Source organism: Tarenaya hassleriana, unplaced genomic scaffold (genome assembly GCF_000463585.1).
Source record: "Tarenaya hassleriana unplaced genomic scaffold, ASM46358v1 Cleome3, whole genome shotgun sequence".
Taxonomy (NCBI): domain Eukaryota; kingdom Viridiplantae; phylum Streptophyta; class Magnoliopsida; order Brassicales; family Cleomaceae; genus Tarenaya; species Tarenaya hassleriana.
Window position 1 is genome coordinate 2545228 of NW_010966177.1, and position 22425 is coordinate 2567652.

At 37.0% G+C, this 22425-nt stretch overlaps 4 protein-coding genes and 1 non-coding gene across 8 annotated transcripts; 3 read left to right on the forward strand and 2 right to left on the reverse strand.

Moving 5' to 3' along the window:
- Positions 1-3392: 3392 nt before the first annotated feature.
- Positions 3393-5180, forward strand: LOC104818912 (protein DETOXIFICATION 55). The gene is given in 3 exon segments (XM_010548711.1): positions 3393-3535; positions 3644-4609; positions 4612-5180. Coding segments are annotated over 3 exon segments (1503 nt in total). The 5' UTR covers positions 3393-3454; the 3' UTR covers positions 5068-5180.
- A 2589-nt stretch (positions 5181-7769) lies between these two features.
- LOC104818913 (lipoamide acyltransferase component of branched-chain alpha-keto acid dehydrogenase complex, mitochondrial) lies at positions 7770-10667 on the forward strand. Its single transcript, XM_010548712.2, has 8 exons — positions 7770-8099; positions 8492-8644; positions 8723-8848; positions 9180-9526; positions 9618-9865; positions 9941-10029; positions 10107-10334; positions 10413-10667. The coding sequence occupies exons 1-8, from the start codon at positions 7935-7937 to the stop codon at positions 10524-10526; spliced, it is 1470 nt and encodes a 489-aa protein (XP_010547014.1). The 5' UTR covers positions 7770-7934; the 3' UTR covers positions 10527-10667.
- A 269-nt stretch (positions 10668-10936) lies between these two features.
- Positions 10937-15920, forward strand: LOC104818914 (protein GAMETE EXPRESSED 2). Of its 4 annotated transcripts, none has more exons than XM_010548713.2 (16): positions 10937-11031; positions 11128-11454; positions 11555-11893; positions 11998-12324; positions 12409-12680; positions 12755-12896; positions 12989-13297; positions 13386-13510; positions 13645-13862; positions 13968-14195; positions 14272-14501; positions 14592-14830; positions 14899-15055; positions 15128-15273; positions 15362-15456; positions 15666-15920. In XM_010548713.2, the coding sequence occupies exons 1-16, from the start codon at positions 10962-10964 to the stop codon at positions 15742-15744; spliced, it is 3303 nt and encodes a 1100-aa protein (XP_010547015.1). In that variant the 5' UTR covers positions 10937-10961; the 3' UTR covers positions 15745-15920. The 4 variants fall into 4 exon arrangements, with proteins under 4 accessions (XP_010547015.1, XP_010547017.1, XP_010547016.1 ...); XM_010548715.2 differs by having other exon boundaries at positions 13386-13417; XM_010548714.1 differs by having other exon boundaries at positions 15592-15753.
- A 901-nt stretch (positions 15921-16821) lies between these two features.
- On the reverse strand, positions 16822-16893 carry TRNAP-AGG. The gene has a single exon. It is a non-coding gene; the product is annotated as a tRNA-Pro (tRNA).
- A 3769-nt stretch (positions 16894-20662) lies between these two features.
- LOC104818916 lies at positions 20663-21840 on the reverse strand. The gene is made up of 2 exons (XM_010548716.2): positions 21624-21840; positions 20663-21004 (listed from the first exon to the last, which is right to left on the reverse strand). Exons 1-2 carry the CDS (start codon positions 21684-21686, stop codon positions 20696-20698), a joined length of 372 nt encoding a protein of 123 aa, XP_010547018.1. The 5' UTR covers positions 21687-21840; the 3' UTR covers positions 20663-20695.
- Positions 21841-22425: the final 585 nt, after the last annotated feature.

A 22425-nucleotide genomic window follows, 5' to 3' on the forward strand; every position in this document is an offset into this window, starting at 1 on the left:
TATATATATATATATATATATATATATATGCGTGTGTGTGTGTATTGTATATACACAGACGTACGTGTACGGTGTACGTAAATGTACACAAAGAAATAGGAAGGAGACATGCATGCATGAATAGGTTGACAAATAGGAGGGTCTAAAGACAATGAAAACAAAAGGGTTTCAAAAAGGAACAACTAAAGACGAATTCGTGTCCTGTCTTTGATATACTCATCGGTCCAAATTTAAAATTATTATTTTTGCGGCCTTAAAAGAGTTTTTGTATGTTTATTGACACAAAGAATGAAGAACATTCCGTTTGAAACATTTCGATTTGGAATTCAAAAGGAAACAACGATAACAAAAAAAAACATAATTTATTTATTTTTAAATAAATTAAAGCATATTCGTCAAAAGTCTCTCTATTTTTATTTTTAATAAGAGGTTTGGAATTAAAGCTGAATATCAAGAAATTGAAATGGACAGGAAGATGGGTGTTGTGGCTTTAACGGACAATTGCACGTTCGGAAATTTCGGGAAGTGGAAGATCTTTGGTAGTCCATTTAAAAAACAAGAAAAATCTCCCAAATCTTGTGTTTTAAGGGAAGATATTATTTATAGCGCGTAAAAATATCTTTTATAAGAAATAAAATATCATCTATTAATACAATTAAATTTTAAAAAGAACAATATAATTAATCTCTTAGAAGTTTATAACTGAGAACTATTAAAAAATGTTAGGAACGTAATAAGATTGTTATGTAATATAAACAGGTTAAAAATGTTTGCAAGATACAAGAATATTCTTCATGTTCAAACAATATGTACATATATGTAATAACATATGTTTCCGACAAATTTACAATATTCATATACATATATAACGATTAATTTTGAATGTAACAGTTTAATGATTTGGAAAAATTATCCGAAACTCGAATCTAATCCATATGTTTCGATTTATCCGGATCACACTTAATATTCCCCAAAACGTTAGGAAAATTCCACCGAGTCTAAATTTTTTTTTTCTTATTCACCATAATATATATTACGGCAGATTTAGGATAAGAAATATATTTTTTACTCTTCACGAAAACAAAATTTTATTTATAGGTTCATTTGGTTTAAGACTAATGATATATTCAAAAATGTGTTTTGATCCACATGTTATTTATTATTTTCTTAGGCGTAATTTAACTAATCCCACGTGGAATTTTTTTTATGCGTACAAATGCCCGGAATAAATCTATGGCTTGAAAATTTCATATAATATTAATTGTCATTATAACATCCTCTTCAAAACGTTATTATTATTTTATTATTAGTTAACAACAATTAAGTAGTACCTCCTAAAGTATGTATGGTGTTAGATTATCTAGACAAATAAAATACTTAATTGCAATGTTACAAATCATGCTTAAGTGAAAAATATATTTTGAAAGTAATATCTATATGCAAGTTAGGAGATAATGACTAATTTGATATTACTAGAAAATAATACAGAAGACCTTAGAGAAATTAATTCAAATTAAATTGTAATAAAACGTTCGCACTCATCACGTTACGTACAACCCGTACGTACAGCGCTCTTTTTATTATCAATTTTTTTTAAACTCGAATAATAAATTACACGAAAGAAATAGGAAAAGTTAAATAAATATTTGCAGTTTAATTAGTGGTTAAAAGTAATTGTTCAGTTTTTATATATCATAGAGATTTCAAATGTTTTCTTTATTTATTGCGTATGTTTTTGGGTGTATTGTGTGTTATAAAATATCTTTTAAAAAAGTTAGCATTTTTATTTTGTTTTGTGGAAATGTAAGATATATATAGGCAAAGGTATCTTACGATGACGATCCATGCCCAACAAAATACACATGCTTTTACGCACAGGCGGATATATATATATATATATTATGTATATATATGTATTGTACAGTTTAGGCATGTGTCATATATGTAGACAAGTACGTGTATCGGTGTATGGATCCCATACACGTGCCAAATGGATGGAGGGCAACCGTTGAAATTACGCACGTGCGGGAAATCGAAGCAAGAGAGGAAAATGATACGAGAGTGAACAAAGAGATAGGGATACATATGTTTCCTTTGAATCGGGAAAGTGACGAGTACTTGTGCGTTAGCTTCGGACACGAGTTCGCTATTAGTTTCTTCTATTTCCCCACGATTTACACAATTTTTATCTGCTCATATATCTCTACACCTATATATATATATATATATACATACACCTTTTAATACATGTGCATATTGTTCATAACGCATGTGTAGAAACTAGAAAGTGACATTAGGCATATGTATCATGTATGTATCGGGGGTATAGTGATTCTTGTTCACGATAGAACATATTCTGCATAATTTTCTTTGACGTTGAATTAGTTTTTTTTTTATTTTAAAAAATAAGGATACATACTTTCATAATACTATGATATAAACGTGTGTGAGCATTATAACATAAATTGAAGCGAATAATCAAAATAATATGTTGAATTATGTTTAACTTGAATTATGAAACCCCAAAACACAAGCTATTTATAAAAGGCCGGATCTATATATAAAGGAGATTTTTAATATAGTTCTAATGAAAATGAAAATTTTATAGTTTTGTATTTACCAAATATGATGGTTGTCTAATTTGAATGAATTAGAAAATATAATCATGTATGAACTAAGATATAATATAATATAATAAAATAAAATCTTAAGAAAATAAAAAGAATATATTTTTTTCATTTATCTATTGACAGAATATATATGAAAAGTCATCAAATCTATGTTAGAAGATTTGATTAGTGTAAAGGGCAAGAATAGGATGGATGAAAATGTGCTTTAATTAGGAGAGTTTTTGGAGAAAAAGAAAGCGTATGAAAAAGGAAAGGAAACAGCAATATGCCCAACCAAATTAACCCTGTAATATTTATCTTCCTATATATATATATATATTAAAAAAAATTCTTAAAACGAAATAAAATTTGCATCTGTGATGCTAAATTGACACATTACCCATAACTATACCTTTGCAACTTTTTAAAACAATTTTTTTTTGTTGGACCAAAATAATCGTATCCATAAAATTTCCCAAATAAAATGTCTAACTTCCACTTTTTGTTTAAGTTCAATTATATTATCTGAGTTTTATAAAAGAAAATGGACTGGCAATGTCGCTTGATGCAGCAGCTGGATGACTGTGAAGAATTTCCCAAACCATGACAATCAATTTTTTTTCCATATATACACACCTATAAATATATATATATATATATATATATTTTCATGCACACCTATATATATATATATAATGGGACTTTTTTACTAATCTATGTTGAGTTTTAACTAACATAGAAAAATATATAATGAAAAGAACCATTTTCGACAGCCCCACCACCTTTCCGCATACCTTATAAAACCACCTTCTCAATGTTCATATCGTTCACTAAGCAAGCACAGGATGGTAGGAACAACAACACATGAAGAGTCACGGATTCTTAATCCTTCACAAAACCACGGCTACACCACAACAATGCTCGAGGTATATAGTAACGATTCTCATTCATACATACCATATATAGTTGTTGATCATATTTCATTTTTAATATAAAAAATATATATATACTTTTCTTTTGGTGGGCTTCGACAGGCGGTGGAGGAGGTGAAGAGAATATCCGACATTAGTTTTCCAATCACCGCAATGAGCCTACTGAACTACTTCAAGAACATGGCCTCGGTCGTGTCAATGGGTCGACTCGGGAGCCTCGAACTCGCCGGCGGCGCATTGGCCGTCGGATTCACCAACATCACCGGCTACTCCGTCCTCTCCGGCCTTGCCTCCGGCATGGAGCCCATCTGTGGCCAAGCCATCGGCTCGAAGAACCTCTCCTTGGCCTCGTTAACTCTCAAACGCACCATCTTTCTCCTTCTCCTCGCTTCTCTCCCAATCTCTCTCCTCTGGCTCAATCTCCAGCCTCTCATGCTCGTCCTCCGACAGAATCCTCGTATCACCAACATCGCTTCTCTCTACTGTCGCTTTGCTCTGCCGGATCTTGTCGCCAACAGTGCTCTTCACCCTATACGTATATACTTACGTAGCAAAGGCACCACTTGGCCATTGATGTGGTGCACGTTGGTATCCGTCGTGTTTCACGTGCCAATTACTTGGCTTTTCACGTTTTATCTCTCCCTCGGCGTCGCTGGTGTAGCTGTTTCGTCCTTCGTCACCAACTTTGTCTCTTTGTTCTTTCTTTTGTGTTACATGTACACATGTGCGAACGAAATGGACAGTGACTATGATGACAAGCCGACAAGGACTGCTACCACAACTAGTTCTTGTCTCAAGACACCGTTGATGTTGATGTCGTTGTCGGGTTCCACGACAAGAGATCGCGAAATCTGGTCGAGTTTGGTGGGTTTGGCCGTACCCAGTTGCGTAGCGGTGTGTCTGGAGTGGTGGTGGTATGAGTTCATGACTATCCTCGCCGGATACTTGCCGGAGCCGGAGACGGCGCTCGCGGCGGCGGCCATTGTCATCCAGACGACGTCGCTTATGTATACTGTCCCAACCGCTCTTTCAGCCGCGGCCTCTACACGTGTGAGCAACGAGCGTGAGCGGGTGCGGTCTCCGTGGTGGGACGTGTGGGGACCACCGCCGGGAGAGAGGCTTGGGGGAGGGTGTTCACATCGGACAGAGCGGTGGTAGAGCTTGCGGCGGCGGTTTTGCCGGTGGTCGGAGTATGTGAGATGGCGAATTGCCCGCAGACGACTAGCTGTGGGATCCTACGTGGCAGTGCGAGGCCACGTGTCGGCGCGAAGATCAACTTCTACGCATTCTACGTGGTGGGGGCCCCACTTGCTGTGGGATTGGGGTTTGGTTGGCGATTAGGGTTTATCGGGCTGTGTTATGGGTTGCTCGGGGCACAGATCGTGTGTGCAATGTCCATTTTGACCGTCGTTTACTACACGGATTGGGAGAGAGAGTCGTTGAAGGCTCGAGACTTTGTGGGCAGAAGTGGAATTTCACTCGACGACGATTCCGGTCTAGTCAAATGCGAAGAAGGTAGAGGCTAATTTCGTTTTTTTTTTCTTCTATAACAATTCTTACTTGGCCTCTCTTATTGTATCCATTTACTAATTAATTTCTAATATAAAGAAATCTCTATGTTTAAATGGTAATTATCATACATGCACGTCTCTTTATTTAGCAATGAACATATATGATATAAGGATTTAGCCCAAAAATTGCATTATCTGACTTTTCTAGTAGGTTTTGCTATAGTGGAATATGCCAAATATATATATTCTTTGTCACAATTTCTATACACATACACATATATATGTAGGTAAATTGATATATATATATATATACACACACCGAACCACATGGAACAAGAAGAGCTAATTGGCCGGAACACATGTGCAAGCATGTGCAGTGTGTGTCCCATGCAAAATTTTGCATCAAAATTGTCTTTGTTTCCCATAAATCTATATTTAGAAATTTTTAGTGCCTCAAAATTGAAAGACGATGGGAAGTTACGAACAATTTCTATTCTGTAACTATCAATTTTTTAAATCATGATTGTCCCCTACTACAATGAAATATCTATGTATCAATCAATGATATATATATATATATATATATATACACATATATATTCGTCGTCCACACGATACGAAAGTGTATGTGTTTGTAAACCAATGGTGGTGGTCGAATAATGTTTTATTTTGTTAAGAAAAAAAAATTGAAACGTTGTTAAATTAAAATCTAGATGAGATCTATTGACCTATGAGACCATTAGAATTCGTCATATCGATTTTTGAATTATTGGATCAATTTTTATTTCGATGTAGTTAAAAAAAATTTGTATGCGAATATAAATGAATATGCGATTGGAAGATAGAGACGTAGTTTTTGTGGAAGTAATTAACTGGAAGCGGATGGGTTAAGGAATGTAATTAAGAGACAGTTGGGAAACACGTCGTCATGTTTTATTTCCTTTGTTATCAACAATTTATATATATGTATGTGTGTGTGTATATATATATATATATAATATTTTACATTTTCACCGTCTTCTCACATTGCGCCATGCAAGCCACGTCTACATCATTTTTACGCATCCACATGCACAATCTTTACTGGTGTACGTTTGTGTGTAAAAGTGCAATTTCGTACGTCTCTATAAGAATAGAGAAAATATGTTTTTATTTTATTTTTTATTTATATTTGCGACATCTGTGAGGTAGAAAACAAGAAATTAACAATATTTAATAGGGACTCGGACCAAATAAATATTTCTTGTTGTCTTCCTTAGAACAAAAATGACAGGCCGTACCTTGAACACTCACCTTGGCCCGCTTAAAAAGACATTGATGCACCTCTCAAAACACCAAGTTTTTTTTTCCAATGTGTGTGAGAGTGTGTGTGTATATATATATATTGTTTTTGGAATGTTCATATTATATAAGGGTTTGTCCAACATAATTCACAAGATCTATAAATATATACACATATAAATATATATCTATCTTTTGGTGGTCTAGAACATGCAAAAGTATGTCTTCATCCTGGGTTCAAACCTAAACGTGAGGAGGACATTCACCTAGACTTCTCCGTTCTTTTGGGAGATGTATTATAAAAAAAACTTTATTATAATTAAACTATATATCTTTTATTACGATTACATTGATGAGTCACCATGTTTTGAATATTTCTCGATATCCATTTTTAGTGGATATATGTACGTGTGTGTATAATGGTGATTATAACAAGGATAGCAGTATAGTATATAAAAAGGGTAAAACTCCTTAAAAAAACCTCGAACTTGCAAAAAAATATATAAATAAACATTCAACTTGCAAAATTGTCATTCAAACCCCAAATTTGCAACATGTAACTGAATAAAACTTCGAACTTGTAAATTGTTACTCTAATAACCCGTTGACTTGTTTGACCACAATTTCAGGCAATCAGAAATCCACATTGACCCGGAAAGTTGATGTCAGCGTGTCCACGTAACTACTTTAAATGAATTTTTGCCACATCAGCATTTTTTGGGTCAAAATTTAATCCGATTTGAGAGTAAATAAATCCAGTTTTCTGGGCCAACGTAACAGAACATAATCAGATTGAAGGTTTATTCAGTTAAAATTGGTTAAGTAGACACGCTAACATCAGTTTTTCGGGCCAACGTGGATTTTCGATCGTCTGAAATTGTGGTCAAACAAGTCAACGGGTTATTAGAGCAATAATTTGCAAGTTCGTGGTTTTACTCAGTTATATATTGCAAGTTTGGGGTTTGAATGACAGTTTTGCAAATTGAAAATTTATTTGTATATTTTTTTACAAGTTTGACGTTTTTTAGGGTTTTTATCCATATAAAAACAAGGCATATACGCAATGTGGTTAACATTAACTTTGGACGTGGTTGACAGATGAGGAGTGATACCAGAAAAAGACAAAGAAACAGCAGCTTTGTTTATCCTCAAGAACCGCGCTTGATGTCCAATTTAGTCAAAGTGTTAGCTGTACGGACCTTAGATCGGTACTTTTCCTTAATTTAATTTTAAGGAGATTAAAATTAATTTGCGCCGTTGAAGATGGGCCTGACTCGGCTGGGTATTTATTTCCAAAGCCCATTGATTTGGCCCAATAATGTGGGTACAATTTAAAAAGCTACTGATTATAATTTACAATTAATATTAATCGCTTGATGATGATCATCGAGGGCAAGCGCGTGTAACTCTGATCCTCTTATTGCTGACGTGGCTCGAACATCCTGATCTAATTAGTTTTATTTTTATATCAGTCTTACTAATCACCTGTCAGATTACGAAATCTATTTCTAGAAATTTTGTTTGATCCTTTTCGCATTTCTTCCGTTGATTACAAAGATTGTCCGAATTAGTTGAAGTTACCAAACATCGTAGGGAACGGGATGAAGGTTACGATGGTTGCGAGGAGGATCTTGCGGAGCCACCGATGTCTCCGCCGTCTCGGCTCGGCATCTGCTCACGCGCCGTCGCTCCGGGCGCCGGAGTTTAACGCGCCTCCGCCGTTCGTATCTCCTCCGTCGCGGCGGGGCGTCGTCACCCCTCCCGCCGTGAGTTTTCTTCGAATCCGGTGGCTGATTTTACTGAGTTTTCTTTTTTATTTTTTATTTTAAATTCAGGTTTTCTTTTGGGGCGTGATTCTTTAGATTTTATCCGACTTTTCGTTTCCAAGAAGCTAAGACGTACGAGTTCTTTAATTTCTGGCGATGATTTTCGAATTTACTTGTGATTTCTTTAGATTAGATCGACTACAAACGTGAAATTTCACCAGTTTTGCAGTTGAATAGTTCGGATGAACGCTTTAAATTTGCGGGAAAGTTAATTGATAAAACATAAAGTGTCTGAAATTTCTGAAACTTTCTGCAGTTTCGGTAAGAACAAATTTAGTGTTTCAGGCAATAGATCAGTTACATTGCCATGTCTTTATGCAAAATCATTACAGTTGAAGAGTTGGAGTGAAGGAACTAGAACTCGAAGCTGGTTTTCGAGCCTAGTGTTGGCCAAAGCTTCCACGAATGGTTTAGTCGATGTTCCGCTGGCGCAAACCGGGGAAGGCATTGCTGAGTGTGAGCTTCTCAAGTGGTTCGTGAAAGAGGTCAGTTCATAGTTTCTTGTCTGTCTTGTCCTGAATGCTCGGATTTTGTGTCTTTGTTAATGTGATTGGTTATGACAGGGCGATTCGGTCGAAGAATTTCAGCCTCTCTGCGAGGTTCAGAGTGACAAAGCAACGATAGAGATAACGAGCCGTTTTAAAGGGAAAGTGGCTCAGATTTCTCACGTCCCTGGTGATATTGTCAAGGTTAGAACCTAAAAAGCTGGTTTATATCGTCTGTAGTATCATGGAAATTTGCAGTTACCGACGTTTTTTCTGCCTGAAACCTGTGAGCCGTAGCTCTTATCGTCCTTATTCAACAATATGGCTCAACGACTGCAACAGATGCAATACCCATTGTTAAATATTTCATAAATCGATGATTCTGTCACGTAAGCTTTGTGTTTCATTTACGTATGAATCTTCAGATACGATTCTTGATGCCAAGAACATTTTCTCGGGCTTAACTTAAGTTCTTGGATCATCGCCCCAAGTGAGAAGGACTTCATCTGTATGAAAACTTTCGGTACACCTGCAGGTAGGAGAGACTCTTCTGAGGCTGGCTGTTGAAGAATCCGAGTGTTGCCTAGTAACCTCTGACAGTTCTTCTGCAAATGTAAATTCTCGTGTTTGTGAGCAGCCAAAAACCGAAAGTCTCGGTGGAGTGCTATCAACTCCGGCTGTCCGGAATCTTGCAAAGATGCTTGGCATAGATATCAATGATGTTCTTGGAACCGGTAAAGACAGGAGAATTTTGAAAGAAGATGTTCTCCGATATGGTGCCCAGAAAGGAATCGTAACTGATGCATCTAGCGATGTCACGGATCAAGATTGCGCAGTTTCGAGCGGGGAAAGTAATGCTGAAGATAAAACAGTTCCTCTGAGGTATTGCGTTGTTTGTTAGTGTGGATCTTTACGCGGAGAATCATCATATCTATTCTTCGTCGTAACTATAGATCTTTTCTGCATTTCTCAGGGGATTCCACCGAGCAATGGTGAAGACGATGACCATGGCAGCAAAGGTGCCACACTTTTATTTCGTCGAAGAGATAAACTGCGACGCCTTGGTAGATCTTAAAGCGTCTTTTCAAGAGAACAATACCGATCCCGACATCAAACACACTTTCCTCCCGGTGTTGATCAAGTCCCTCTCGATGGCTCTGACCAAGTACCCTACCATGAACAGTTGCTTCAACGAGGAGTCTATCGAAATGATACTCAAAGGTTTCACCCACTTCACCCGTCGGTTGTGATTTCAACGTGAGCTGTTTCTAAGATTGTCGGTTTTTTTTTTTTCAGGTTCACATAACATTGGAGTTGCAATGGCTACTCAACACGGTCTTGTTGTTCCCAACATAAAGAATGTTCAGTCTCTTTCTGTTCTACAGGTCAGTTTAATTTTACCCGTTTGTAAATATTTTGAGTAGATTCTTCGGTACATTTACCGTTTCCCCCCGTCATCTAGGTAACAAAGGAGCTGTCTCGGTTACAACATCTCGCAAAAAACAACAAGCTTAACCCCGAAGACATAACCGGTGGAACCATAACTCTGAGCAACATTGGAGCAATCGGTGGGAAATTCGGATCCCCTCTTCTCAACTTACCCGAAGTTGCGATCATAGCTCTCGGTAGAATCCAGAAAGTTCCGAAATTCTCGGACGACGGAACTGTTTACCCCGGATCCATAATGACGGTAATGTAACCTGTTTCTTGCTCAAGTTTCTAACTCAGAGATTATGATTCAGATGTCTAATGGTTCTGTCTCCTTCAGGTGAATGTCGCCGCCGACCACAGAGTTCTTGATGGAGCGACGGTGGCTCGGTTTTGCTGCGAATGGAAACGGTTTATAGAGAAACCGGAGTTGCTTATGTTACATATGAGATAGAGAGTTCTGTCTGTATTCTCAATGTATGTTCTGTTCAAGATTGAACAAAGAACTAATTGTATGAACTGCGCGTTGTTTAAATGTCGGAAACGTCATGTTGTTTCCTTCTGGAATACTAATATGTGATAGCCAAGCCAATTATTGGATTCGTTGACGCACGCCGTGCTGTTTTTTTGATGCAAGGTGTGAACTGCAAGCCGTTTCTTCGACCAGCGGAAAAGGTAACAAGTTTCACGAGAAAAAGGCGATGAAAGAGTTGGTTACCTTTCCAACCGCGCTGGACATGATCCAACGGTCAAAATCGTATCTCTGCCACGTGTCGAATTTCTATCCCTTGATCGATCCCAACGTTAATGCCTCCTGTTCAAAACCCAATTCAATAAAAAAAAATTGGCGCTTGTTCTCGAACCCTAATCGTCTCAATTCCTCTCTACCATGGCCATCAAATTCCTTTCACTAGTGGTTATCTTCTTATTTACAGAAATCTCGAATTCGCAACTTCCAGGTTCTTGAATAGAGCCACTTCGTTTGTCCAATCCGTTCGCGATTTAGTCACTTGACATGAATTTATTTATGCTTTTGAATTTTCTTTTGTTTGTAGATGAACCGAAGTTTGCATTCAGTTGGTTGGATGATAAGAGCAAGTTCCAGGCAGGCGAAATTGCGGCTATAATAATCAAAGTTCTGGGCAATTTCGACGAAAAAGGGAACAAGTCGTTAGGACAAAGAGCATTTAAGCCGACCGTCAGTGTTAATGGTAAAACTGGGAACAGTTCTTACATCTCTGGAGTTTCGCTGGATCTCGGTGACGATGTCAGCACTTGGAAGATAACTTTTTGTCCGATCATGGTCGGTGTGTTCAGTGTGGTTATAGATGATGAGAATTTCAAAGTTCTGGATTCATCCCTCCATTTTGAAGTCGAACCAGGTCGGTTTTTTTTGGCAGATTCCCTTTTAAAATTATAAAAATCTTAAGGATTGTTTGTTTGTGGATTTTGATTTTTTGTTGTATTTTGTTCTTTGTGAAGGGTTACTTCACCCATCCGTTTGTGTTACTTCTTGGATGGGGCTTATGAATATTTTCGAAGCTGGTATGAACGTATCGATCTTGATTCTTCCCAACGACGCGTTTGGAAACAACATTTCGTTAGTCGGGAAGGACGCAGATTGGCAGGGGTTTTCCCTTTCGATCCTCTATAATAACGGATCGTTTGCCGCCTCGCCCAATGTCACGCACATCGGTTGGATTGAGTCTGGTAATATCGTAGTGGAATTCGTTCTTGTGACGGCAGGAAACTTCTTATTGCTTGTGGAAAGGGAACACCAGACCTTGAATGGTGCTCCTCTTCCTTTCGAGGTGAAGCCAGGTGATTCGAGCTTTGTATAATCCAGTTCAACGTTTTCTATCATGTGTGGTGGATTTTAACCGAGACACTTTGTGTTCTTGCCTGTTTCTGTTGGTTCTTTTCAGGCCCTTTGGAAGTCTCGAACTGCGTGGGCAAATGGAAGTCGGAGCTAAACACATGGCAGATATTCTCCAAGATGGAAATTCTTCTGCACCAGAAAGATAGGTTTGGGAATCTTGTTTCGGGAGTCTATGAATTTGATGCCGACGTTGTAGAAAAGGAGACAGGCCTTTCTGTACCGTTAGTAGATCTGCAATTCGAGTATGTGGAACCGGGGATCCAGCTGTTGTCTTTCACCATGTCTGAACCCGGAAGCTTCTTGCTCACAATGTCTGATATGAATCACAACAAGAGCATTTCTAGTATGCCGTATGCTTATACCGTATATGTCGGTCAGTAATTGTCAATATGCTCATTTTGACCCGTCAGTAAATTTTCATTGCAGCATTTTTTTCTCATATTAATCTTCTTCGCAGGCTATTGTGATGGATCGAGAAGTGTAGTCAATGGTTCAGGGATCAACGACTCTGTCGCCGGAGAGTCTGTAGGGTTTTCCGTTTACTTGAAGGATGCTTATGATTATCTCTCAGCCACTGATGTGGACAAACTTCAGGTTCAGATTATAAGAGAGAACGATTCCTCTTACATATTGCCAATAATACAACCAAGAGAAATCCTCAACGGTACCAACGTCACAAGGAGTCCGTTAATAGGAACTGTATCCGACATTGAAGCATATAGAGGCAATGTAAGGAGTGTCTATATATATTCCTCTATACATATCCAGTTAGGCTCGGAGTTCAAATCGTTTGCTTCTTGCAGGATTCAGACAGTCGAATAGTTCAAACCAGCATATTTGACGTAAATTATACTCCAAAAAGCATTGGAATTTATAAAACCTTTGTATCCTGTGGAAACATAGGTCTGAATGGAGGTAAACCGTTCACAAAGGAAGTAAAAGCAGGTATTATATCTGTTCCACATTGTTGCCATTTCAAGTTACTAGACATATATGTGAATAGTTTGTGTTTGATCTGCAAATTCTTTGCTTTGCAGGTGAAGTAAATGTTCTGGAATCTAGTGTGACTCAATTCAATGCCAAAGTGCCAAAGCAAATCAAGAATGAATTGGTGGTGCTGTTATTGGACAACTTCTATAATCCTGTGCTTTCGCAGTCATCTCGGTTGAAGTTAGAGATCACCTCTGCTAACACATCAGGTTTTACTACATGGCCTTTCGTCGATAATCATGACGGGACATACACAGGTAGCTATCTGGTCATGGAGGTTGGTACTTACCGGATGTGTGTAATCTTCGACAATGCCCATATCCGGCCTTGCCCCTTTGATATAAATGTCTATAGTGGTAAATCCATATGATTTCTTCTATTGCCAATTTTTCTTTCTTCTTGTCTTGTCTCTACTTCGAGTTTAAGAGAGTTGGTTCTCTTCAGGTGAATACTTCCCGAAGGCCTATGATGATACGGTAAATGTATGGGAGGACGAATCAATTGCTTTTGATGCACTAGGAAACGATTATTTCGCTGGTGAAAATGCGAGCATTCTTGATTTCTCACATGTAAAATTTGCTAGCTTTTCTTGTTCCTAAAGAGAATTTAACGGATTATACTCGGAAACATTAAAGTTAATATGTTGTTTTTATGAGATCGATGAAAGAGGATTGACTTCTAGGTGTTTTAACATTTTTTTCAGCCAGGTCATGGTTCACTTCTGCGATACGGAAGGCTCCTTAGATACACACCTTTCAAGGATTTTTCAGGAAACGACTTGTTTGTTTACACGATATCCGATGTGAATGGGAACTTAGCTACAGCTGCAGTAAACATCTCAGTTCTTACTGCTCCTCCTCAGTTTGCTTCGTTTCCCAGCGGATTGCAAGCAACCGAAGATCTAATTAGTCCAAGATTCGGGCAAGTAATCCGCACTGTTTGTCGAAAAACGTTATCCTTTCTGTGCTTTTCACTGCGATGGATGGGTTCTTATGTTGTATTAAACCTTCTTCTTGAACATTGCAGTGGGTTTTCAGGGTTGGAGATACGGTACTCTGATCTGCTGGAGAACATTTCAGTGACTCTGTCTGCATTGTCGGGAACTGTCTTCTTGTCTCCAATGGTGATGCAATTCAGACAGCAAACGAGTGAAAATCTTTCGGTTAGCAACGGAGGTCAAGATGAGAAGCTTTTGATCTTACAAGGCCAAATAGGATCAATCAATCTCGCACTTCAGTCCATTCAATATCTCGGGTATGGATCACAAGGTATACATTCTGTTTGCACATTTCACATCCTTTTTGTTAATATTTCTTTCGGTCTGCCTCAGAGATGAGAACTTTGCTGGTGTCGATTCTCTGCGGTTATCCACAACAAACAAGAATGGGATAAACGAAGTAGATGTCCCAGTTTTTGTGGAACCCGTCAATGATCCTCCATTTATTAACGTTCCTGAGTATATAATGTTGAAAAGCAATGGGGATGAATCCCTCATTTTTGACCGGGAAGCAGACAAGTTCGAGTTCTCGGTTGGAGATCCTGATCTTTCTAACTTTCCGGGTATGGCGTTTACTAACACTAAGACCGAAACTGGCAAACTTCAAGCTACGGCTGTTCTTTTGGACTGATGAGAGTAAAATGTCAGGACAGGAGGTGAATCTAACTTCCTGGTAGTGTTCTCTGTGGAAGTCACTGATGGATTTCTGCTGACAAGTCTACCGTCCGAGCTTATAAACTCAACAGAGCTAAAGTTCATGAACACTTTCCGATGGCAGCTGCTTCAGACTTACGCAGCTATCTCTAAACACGTAAAGATCAAAGCCAGAGGGATTAGATTCCGCGGAACGATCAAAGACTGTAATGACGCATTGCAACAGTTGTTCCATCAGGTAATCCATTATGAATGTTTTGATTATATATATATATATATATATATATATATATATATATATGTGAGGGCGGGGAGAATGGGGCGGTCTTGACATTGAAACTGAACGATATGGGGAATTACGGATGCTATCTGGACTACGACGAGAGAATTTCATTGCCTCTGCAGGCAGAAGCTCGCGTAAAACTTATAAGGAAGATACCCTTGAGCTCCCTTGCAGCCCACGGTACTTATAAACCCTAATTTCGTTTAGAAGGTGACACGAGCATTCTTTGTTTCTCTGACACTTGAGTTGCAGTTCTGGGATCGGCCATTGTACTGGAATCTCTCATCGTGTTCTCCCTCGGTATTCTGCTTCTGTTCTTCACTTGCAAATACGCTTATCTTCTCGCTGTCGAGAGAAGAAAAGAACGCTACGCTCTGAATAATCCTCAAGAACGAACGGTAAATAATAATAATAATAATAATAATAATAATAATCTCTCGTCGAATTTTGAACGTTTCAATACACTAATTTTCTTTCCAATGACAGGTAAATGCAGATGTAGCTCACGACGAAACACGTCTCATCGGGTGTCTCCCAGAGAGTTTATGGAATCATCATCGATATCCTACCACGCCGCAAAGGTGATATATATATATGTATGTATGTATGTATGTATGTATGTATGTATGTATGTATGTATGTATGTATGTATGTATGTATGTATGTATGTATGTATGTATGTATATAAATGCATTGACTAAGTTGTATACGTGCAGTGTGTTTCTTGGATAACAAATTAACAATAATCTTCTCCAAGAATATGTAACGTACAATGGTTTTGTAAATTCAGCTCCGGTAATAAATCCGGCGAGCAGATTCAACAGTCGCCGGAGATAAAAGTTGTGCCGTTGGAGATAATGAAGGGCTAAAATGTCACGAGATCTAAGTGATCATGTCTTTGCTCAATGTATTGTATCACATTAATTACTATGAAATATGCTTCCTTTTTTTAACGTATATAATAATTCTATAGGAAAAAGCAAAGATTTTTTTTTGTTGTCATATTATTGTAACTATTTCCCTCATTGCAAGACGAGACTTTTTTTTTTCAATTCGAAATACAAACCAAACAAATTAATACATTCAAATGGCTAAGATCTATTTTAGATAGGGGTGTCAAAACGAGCCCGGCTCGCGAGCTGGCTCGTTGTTCGCCAGAAAACGAGCGATTTGAGCCGTAATTTTTTCAGCTCGTTAAAAAACGAGTCTAACGAGCCAGAGCTCATTGAACACGTGTTCAACGAGTCTGGCTCGACGAGCTGGCGAGCTGCTCAACGAGCTGGTATTTTTTTAAAAATAAATTAAATTTATATAAAAAAACTCTAATATAATTTTATATTATTTTTTTTTTCATATTGTTGATATGATATTATAAATATACTAATTATTATGATGGTGATAATTACAAATATTAAATGGTATTGGTCTTTTATTAAATTTTTTATGTATTTATTTAAATTTATAATTATATTTAAAATAAATATAAATAAAAAATATTATATATCCTTGGCTCAACGAGCCGGCTCGTTCAGATCGGAAAACTGGCGAGCGATCTGAGCCGAGGTTTTTCTGCCTCGTTAGAAAACGAACCTAACGAGCTGAGCCTAAAACGATCCGAGCCCAAAATGATCCGAGGTGGCTCATTTGACACCCTAATTTTAGATACTTCTTTAATCAGTTTTTGAATTTGAAAAAAAAAATGTTTTAATGACGTGATGAAAATGTAATGGTTTATGTGATGATGAAGATGCTAATTTCACTCTCTCTATAGATGTAGGACTAGGGGGATATATTTAGAAAAAAAAGATTTAATTAGGCCATTGAATTATATCACGTGTAGGTTTTGGTGCGTCCATGGGTCCCCATCCTATCTCACGTGTAGCCATTTTCCACCTTTGTTAATAATAAAATAAATAAAATTTAAATATAAAGAAATAAGAATGAGCGGGGCATTCCGAGAATTGAACTCGGGACCTCTCGCACCCTAAGCGAGAATCATACCACTAGACCAAATGCCCTTTGACAAAATCACCTAATTTTAATTGAGATGATAAAAATTAATTTGGGCTTATTTACTTTTTTTTTTCCTTCCAAAATTAAGGTTAGATGGTAAAATTCTGTAAAGACTTTGTATGCGAAAGAGATTTAGATAATTGATACATTATAAAAATATTTGATAGTTATTTTTTGTTTAATATATTTCTATACATATAAAAATATTTTAAATTGGAAATTAAGCATGTACATCAAATCATTCAGATATTAATTTTAATCTTTTCGAATTAGATATAAATTGAAATATTAATTTTCCTATAGCGTTGATGATGACAACGGCGACCATATACGACGAGGAAACTTTTACTATGTTGGAAGGGATTTTGTCATTATCAAAATAATCATATTTTTAGGAAGTCCTCATAAACTCAATGAGGGTTTAAACCAAAAAGGGTTTATATAATCTCAAGATTATATGGCCTTAAACTAATATTATTCTGATATTACTTATATCTTAAGCCTAATATAAGTATCAATGTCTTTTAAATATAGGAATTATAGCAATTAGATTAGTGTCAACGGGTGATTTTTGCGTCTGCCATTAAGTAATTAGAACATGTAATTAGGGTTCATAATAAAGTATAGAGAGCCACGTGGATGTCTGGTTAATTATGACCAACCCTAACACAAAAGTGACACGTAGAAAGATACGATACAAGTTTTGGAGGGGGATTTACAAAAATGACTTTAAATGTCATTTTTACTTCACGTGATAACCCTCACTTTGGAAAAAAAAAAGACAACATCATGTGATAACCTTGTAATAATATACTTCCAAAAATACCCTTCATTTTTTATTTATTATTAAATTTTAAAAAATAAATTTCAACTCTCTCTCCTCTTCCTCTTCTCTCTCTCCTCGTCCGCTTTCTCTTCTCTCTCGTTCAGTAGTCTTCACACTCTCTTCATCTCTACTCTTTTTTTAGCTAATTTGTTGCGAAAAAACAACATTAAGCTTGGGCATTTAATCGATTCAACATAAATCTGAATAAAAGGTAAGTATTGTTTCTAAATTTTGTTATTAAGTTTGGACATTTGTGATTTATTATTTTATCATTTTTATATTTAATCCATATAAATATGTTTGAAACAAAAATGACATATACAAAAATGACATATATATGAATATGTTATTCAAACTGGTTGAAATCATTATATTTGTGAAATTCGTTAAAATGGGAGAATTCAGAAAACTGGTAACATATACATGTCGAAATGGTGAGACTGGTCATACTCCTAACTGGTCATACTTGTCAAAATTGGTCAAACTGGTCATATTCGTGAAATTGGTCAAAATGGTCATACTCATCAAACCTGTGACATTTTTCAAGTGTATCATTTTATCACATTTGTGTTTATTTTATATAGGTATAATGGATGCAACTAATGAGAGGATGATGATTATTTATTATAAATCTGATGGCAAGTGGGTAGTAAAATCGATCGGAGCATATGAATGGGAAGGAAAGAAGAATACATGTTCGATAGGTTCAGCCAACATATCATTGTCATAAGATCATGCGGGTGGAATGTATTTCGATTTGTATTTGGTATGACTGGTTTGACCAGAATATGACCGTCTCGACGATTTTGGTAAACGAGTTTGATTATGTAGGTGTAATGTACTTTTAAATTCGTATTTCCGTATTTGTATTTGATATCTCTACTTTGACCATATTATCATATGATTATGTGGGTTTAATGTACTCTTTCAAACCGATGAATCTCGCAATTTCGAATAGGTCTGACCGTCTGACCATGGTATGACCATATGACCGTCTGATCGTCTGACCATTCGGGTACGAAAAAAAAGACCTAAATTAAATTCAAACGATTAGAAAAGTTGTATAAGGGTTATAAGAATACTTTTTCATCGTTTTGGAGTTCTAATTTCGTGTGGAGAAAACAAATCTACCAACATAAGTCAATTGTGTCCAATGTGTTACACAAACACTACTAATAGTTTAGGTCTTCTTTGGAAAGAGTTACTTTGATATCAAAAATTTAAAGATGCTCAATCCATATTGCTACGACCGATTTCAACTAGAGAAATCGATCATACGAGATGATTATTACGATGTTAACACTTTCAAACCGATGAATCTCGCAATTTCGAATAGGTCTGACCGTCTGACCATAGTATGACCATATGACCGTCTGACCGTCTGACCATTCGGGTACGAAAAAAAGACCTAAATTAAATTTAAAGGATTAAAAAAGTTGTATAAAGGTTATAAGAATACTTTTTCATCGTGTTGGAATTCTAATTTCGTGTGGAGAAAAAAAATCTACCAACATAAGTCAATTGTGTCCAATGTGTTGCACAAACACTACTACTAGTTTAGGTCTTCTTTGGAAAGAGTTACTTTGACATAAAAAAAAAGATGTTCAGTCCATATTGCTACGACCGATTTCAACTAGAGAAATCGATCATACGAGATAATTATTACGATGTTAACACTTTCAAATCGATGAATCTCGCAATTTCAAATAGGTCTGACCGTCTGACCATAGTATGACCATATGACCGTCTGACCGTCTGACCATTCGGGTACGAAAAAAAGACCTAAATTAAATTCAAACGATTAGAAAAGTTGTATAAGGGATATAAGAATATTTTTTCATCGTTTTGGAGTTCTAATTTTGTATGGAGAAAAAAAATCTATCAACATAAGTCAATTGTGTCCAATGTGTTACACAAACACTACTACTAGTTTAGGTCTTCTTTGGAAAGAGTTACTTTGACATAAAAAAAAAAGATGTTCAGTCCATATTGCTACGACCGATTTCAACTAGAGAAATCGATCATACGAGATGATTATTACGATGTTAACACTTTCAAATCGATGAATCTCGCAATTTCAAATAGGTCTGACCGTCTGACCATAGTATGACCATATGACCGTCTGACCGTCTGACCATTCGGGTACGAAAAAAAGACCTAAATTAAATTCAAACGATTAGAAAAGTTGTATAAGGGATATAAGAATATTTTTTCATCGTTTTGGAGTTCTAATTTTGTGTGGAGAAAAAAAATCTACCAACATAAGTCAATTGTGTCCAATGTGTTACACAAACACTACTAATAGTTTAGGTCTTCTTTGGAAAGAGTTACTTTGACATCAAAAAAAGATGTTCAGTTCATATTGCTACTACCGATTTCAACTAGAGAAATCGATCATACGAGATAATTATTACGATGTTAACACTTTCAAACCGATGAATCTCGCAATTTCGAATAGGTCTGACCATCTGACCATGGTATGCTAACACCTTCATTGCTATATATTTGAAGAACACTTCGAAATCCCTGAAAAAATGGCTCGTGTGACTACATTATGACAGGTATGACCAATTACAAATTGGTCATACTAATCACAAACTGGTCAGACCAATTCAATTTGTCAGACCAATTCAATTAGTCAGACCAATCCAACTGGTGACACTATAAAAGAAATCACCAAATTAATATGTATCTTTGAGGTATCGCCAATCTGTTTATACACCTTTGCATATGTATAAAAAGATCCGGTTTGATGCATTTCTTGCACATCCTAGGACAAGTCGGATCGATACCTTCAACATCAATATACCATCCATTTGCGCCTAAACTTTCGATGCATTCGAAAGGAAGAAACTGCAATATACAAACCAATTCATTATACAATTTCCGAATCTGATCGCTAATCTTAACGAAGGTGTATCTTCTCCAGGGAAACCCTTCACAGAAGTCCAGACTTTCGACCATGTCCACCAAATCACTGTTTAAAACAATACAATTATTGCTAATCTCTTTCTTTCTTCCACATTTGCATGTGGAGTTTCGCGCAACTTCTTTAATGCAGCTTCTATGGTAACTTTTGAAGTTCCGAATATTCTTTTCCGAAATTCACTTCCCTTACATTTAGTCCAGTCCTCCGAATAGTTGTTAAAATTTAAGTCGGAGATAATGGCATGTTCCTGGATCGAGTATCTGATGGGCACGCCATTTACAACAAACCAAAACTCTTTTTCCTCTCCTTCCAACCTTAATGCACGGTGTTGAATATCCTTGAAAGCGTACACAAAAGGGACCTGCAACAATTAGATTAACTCTCATGATCAGTTTTATTATATTACAATTACGAAACAGACTATGATTACAATAAATCTGGTCATACCAGTGAAGTATGACCACTTCACGGGTCTGACATTTAACCGGTCTGACCATTTCGCTCGTCTGACCACATCACGGGTCTGACCACTTCACTGGTCTACCCACTTCACGAGTCTGACCATTTCACGGGTCTAACCAGACTTCACTGGTCTGCCCACTTTACGGGTCTGACCATTTCACGGGTCTGACCACTTCACTGGTCTGTCCACTTCACGGGTCTGACCATTTCAAGGGTCTGACCACTTCACTGGTTTCTCCACTGCACGGGTCTGACCATTTCACTGGTCTGACCATTTCATTGGTCTACCCATTTCATGGGTCTGACTAATTCGAGTAATATAACCGTCTGACCAAAAAATTCGACTTTCATTAACTATCTTTCTGAAAATCTCTATTTTTCACCTAAAACCCTAATTTTTCTAACCCAAACGACTCGAACATTACTCTATTGGAGTTTAAACCCGAAACAAACACATAAACACAAAGACAAAGAGAGGACGAACGACGCAATCAATTTTTTCGGTGAGTGTACCATACCTGTAGATCTTCTGAAGTAGAAACCGAAGCAGTAACCGAAGGAGAAGCCAAAGATGAAGCCATTTGTGCCGACAGAAGACGATTTTGTAAGAAGAACCCGAGAGATTTGCGCGATTGAAGAAAGAAACCGGATGAGAGGAGAAGACGTTTGTCCGTTCGTGTTTGTTTGTTTGAAAATTTGGAAACACAGAGAGTTGTTGTCGTTTCCTACTTTCCATTGAATTGCCACGTATTCAATATTTTAAGGGCAAATTAGTCTTTTTATCATTTTAGATTTTTTTTTTAAAACCCTAAACCTAGAGGGTCATGCCGTGAAGTCCAAATCGACAAGTTGGGTTATTTTTGCAATTTTGCCAGTTTTGGAAGGTTTGAAGAGAGAGAGAGAGAGAGAGTCAGTATTCCACGTGCACCTGGGAAGCCGACCCCTCTCTACAAACTCTGCAGAAACCCAGTGTTCTTCATTTCTTCAACTCAGTCTCTCAAAAGGAGAGAGAGAGGCTGAAAGCTGAATTTCTGTGCATTAGATGCCGTGATTCACTCTCAAGAAATCTCAAGAACCGAGCTTTTTAAGTAGACAATAAAAAAAAGAAAACAGAGGAGGCATTCTTTTTTTTTTTGTGCAGCAATGGAGGAAGAGCTCAAGGACCAGGAGATGAGTGATGGGTTGCAATGCAGCAACCATCCTTACACCAAGAACCCAGGAGGCATCTGTGCTTTCTGTCTCCAAGAAAAGCTCGTAAAGTTGGTCTCTTCCTCTTTCCCAGAATATTTTTTCATCGTTTTGGAGTTCTAATTTTGTGTT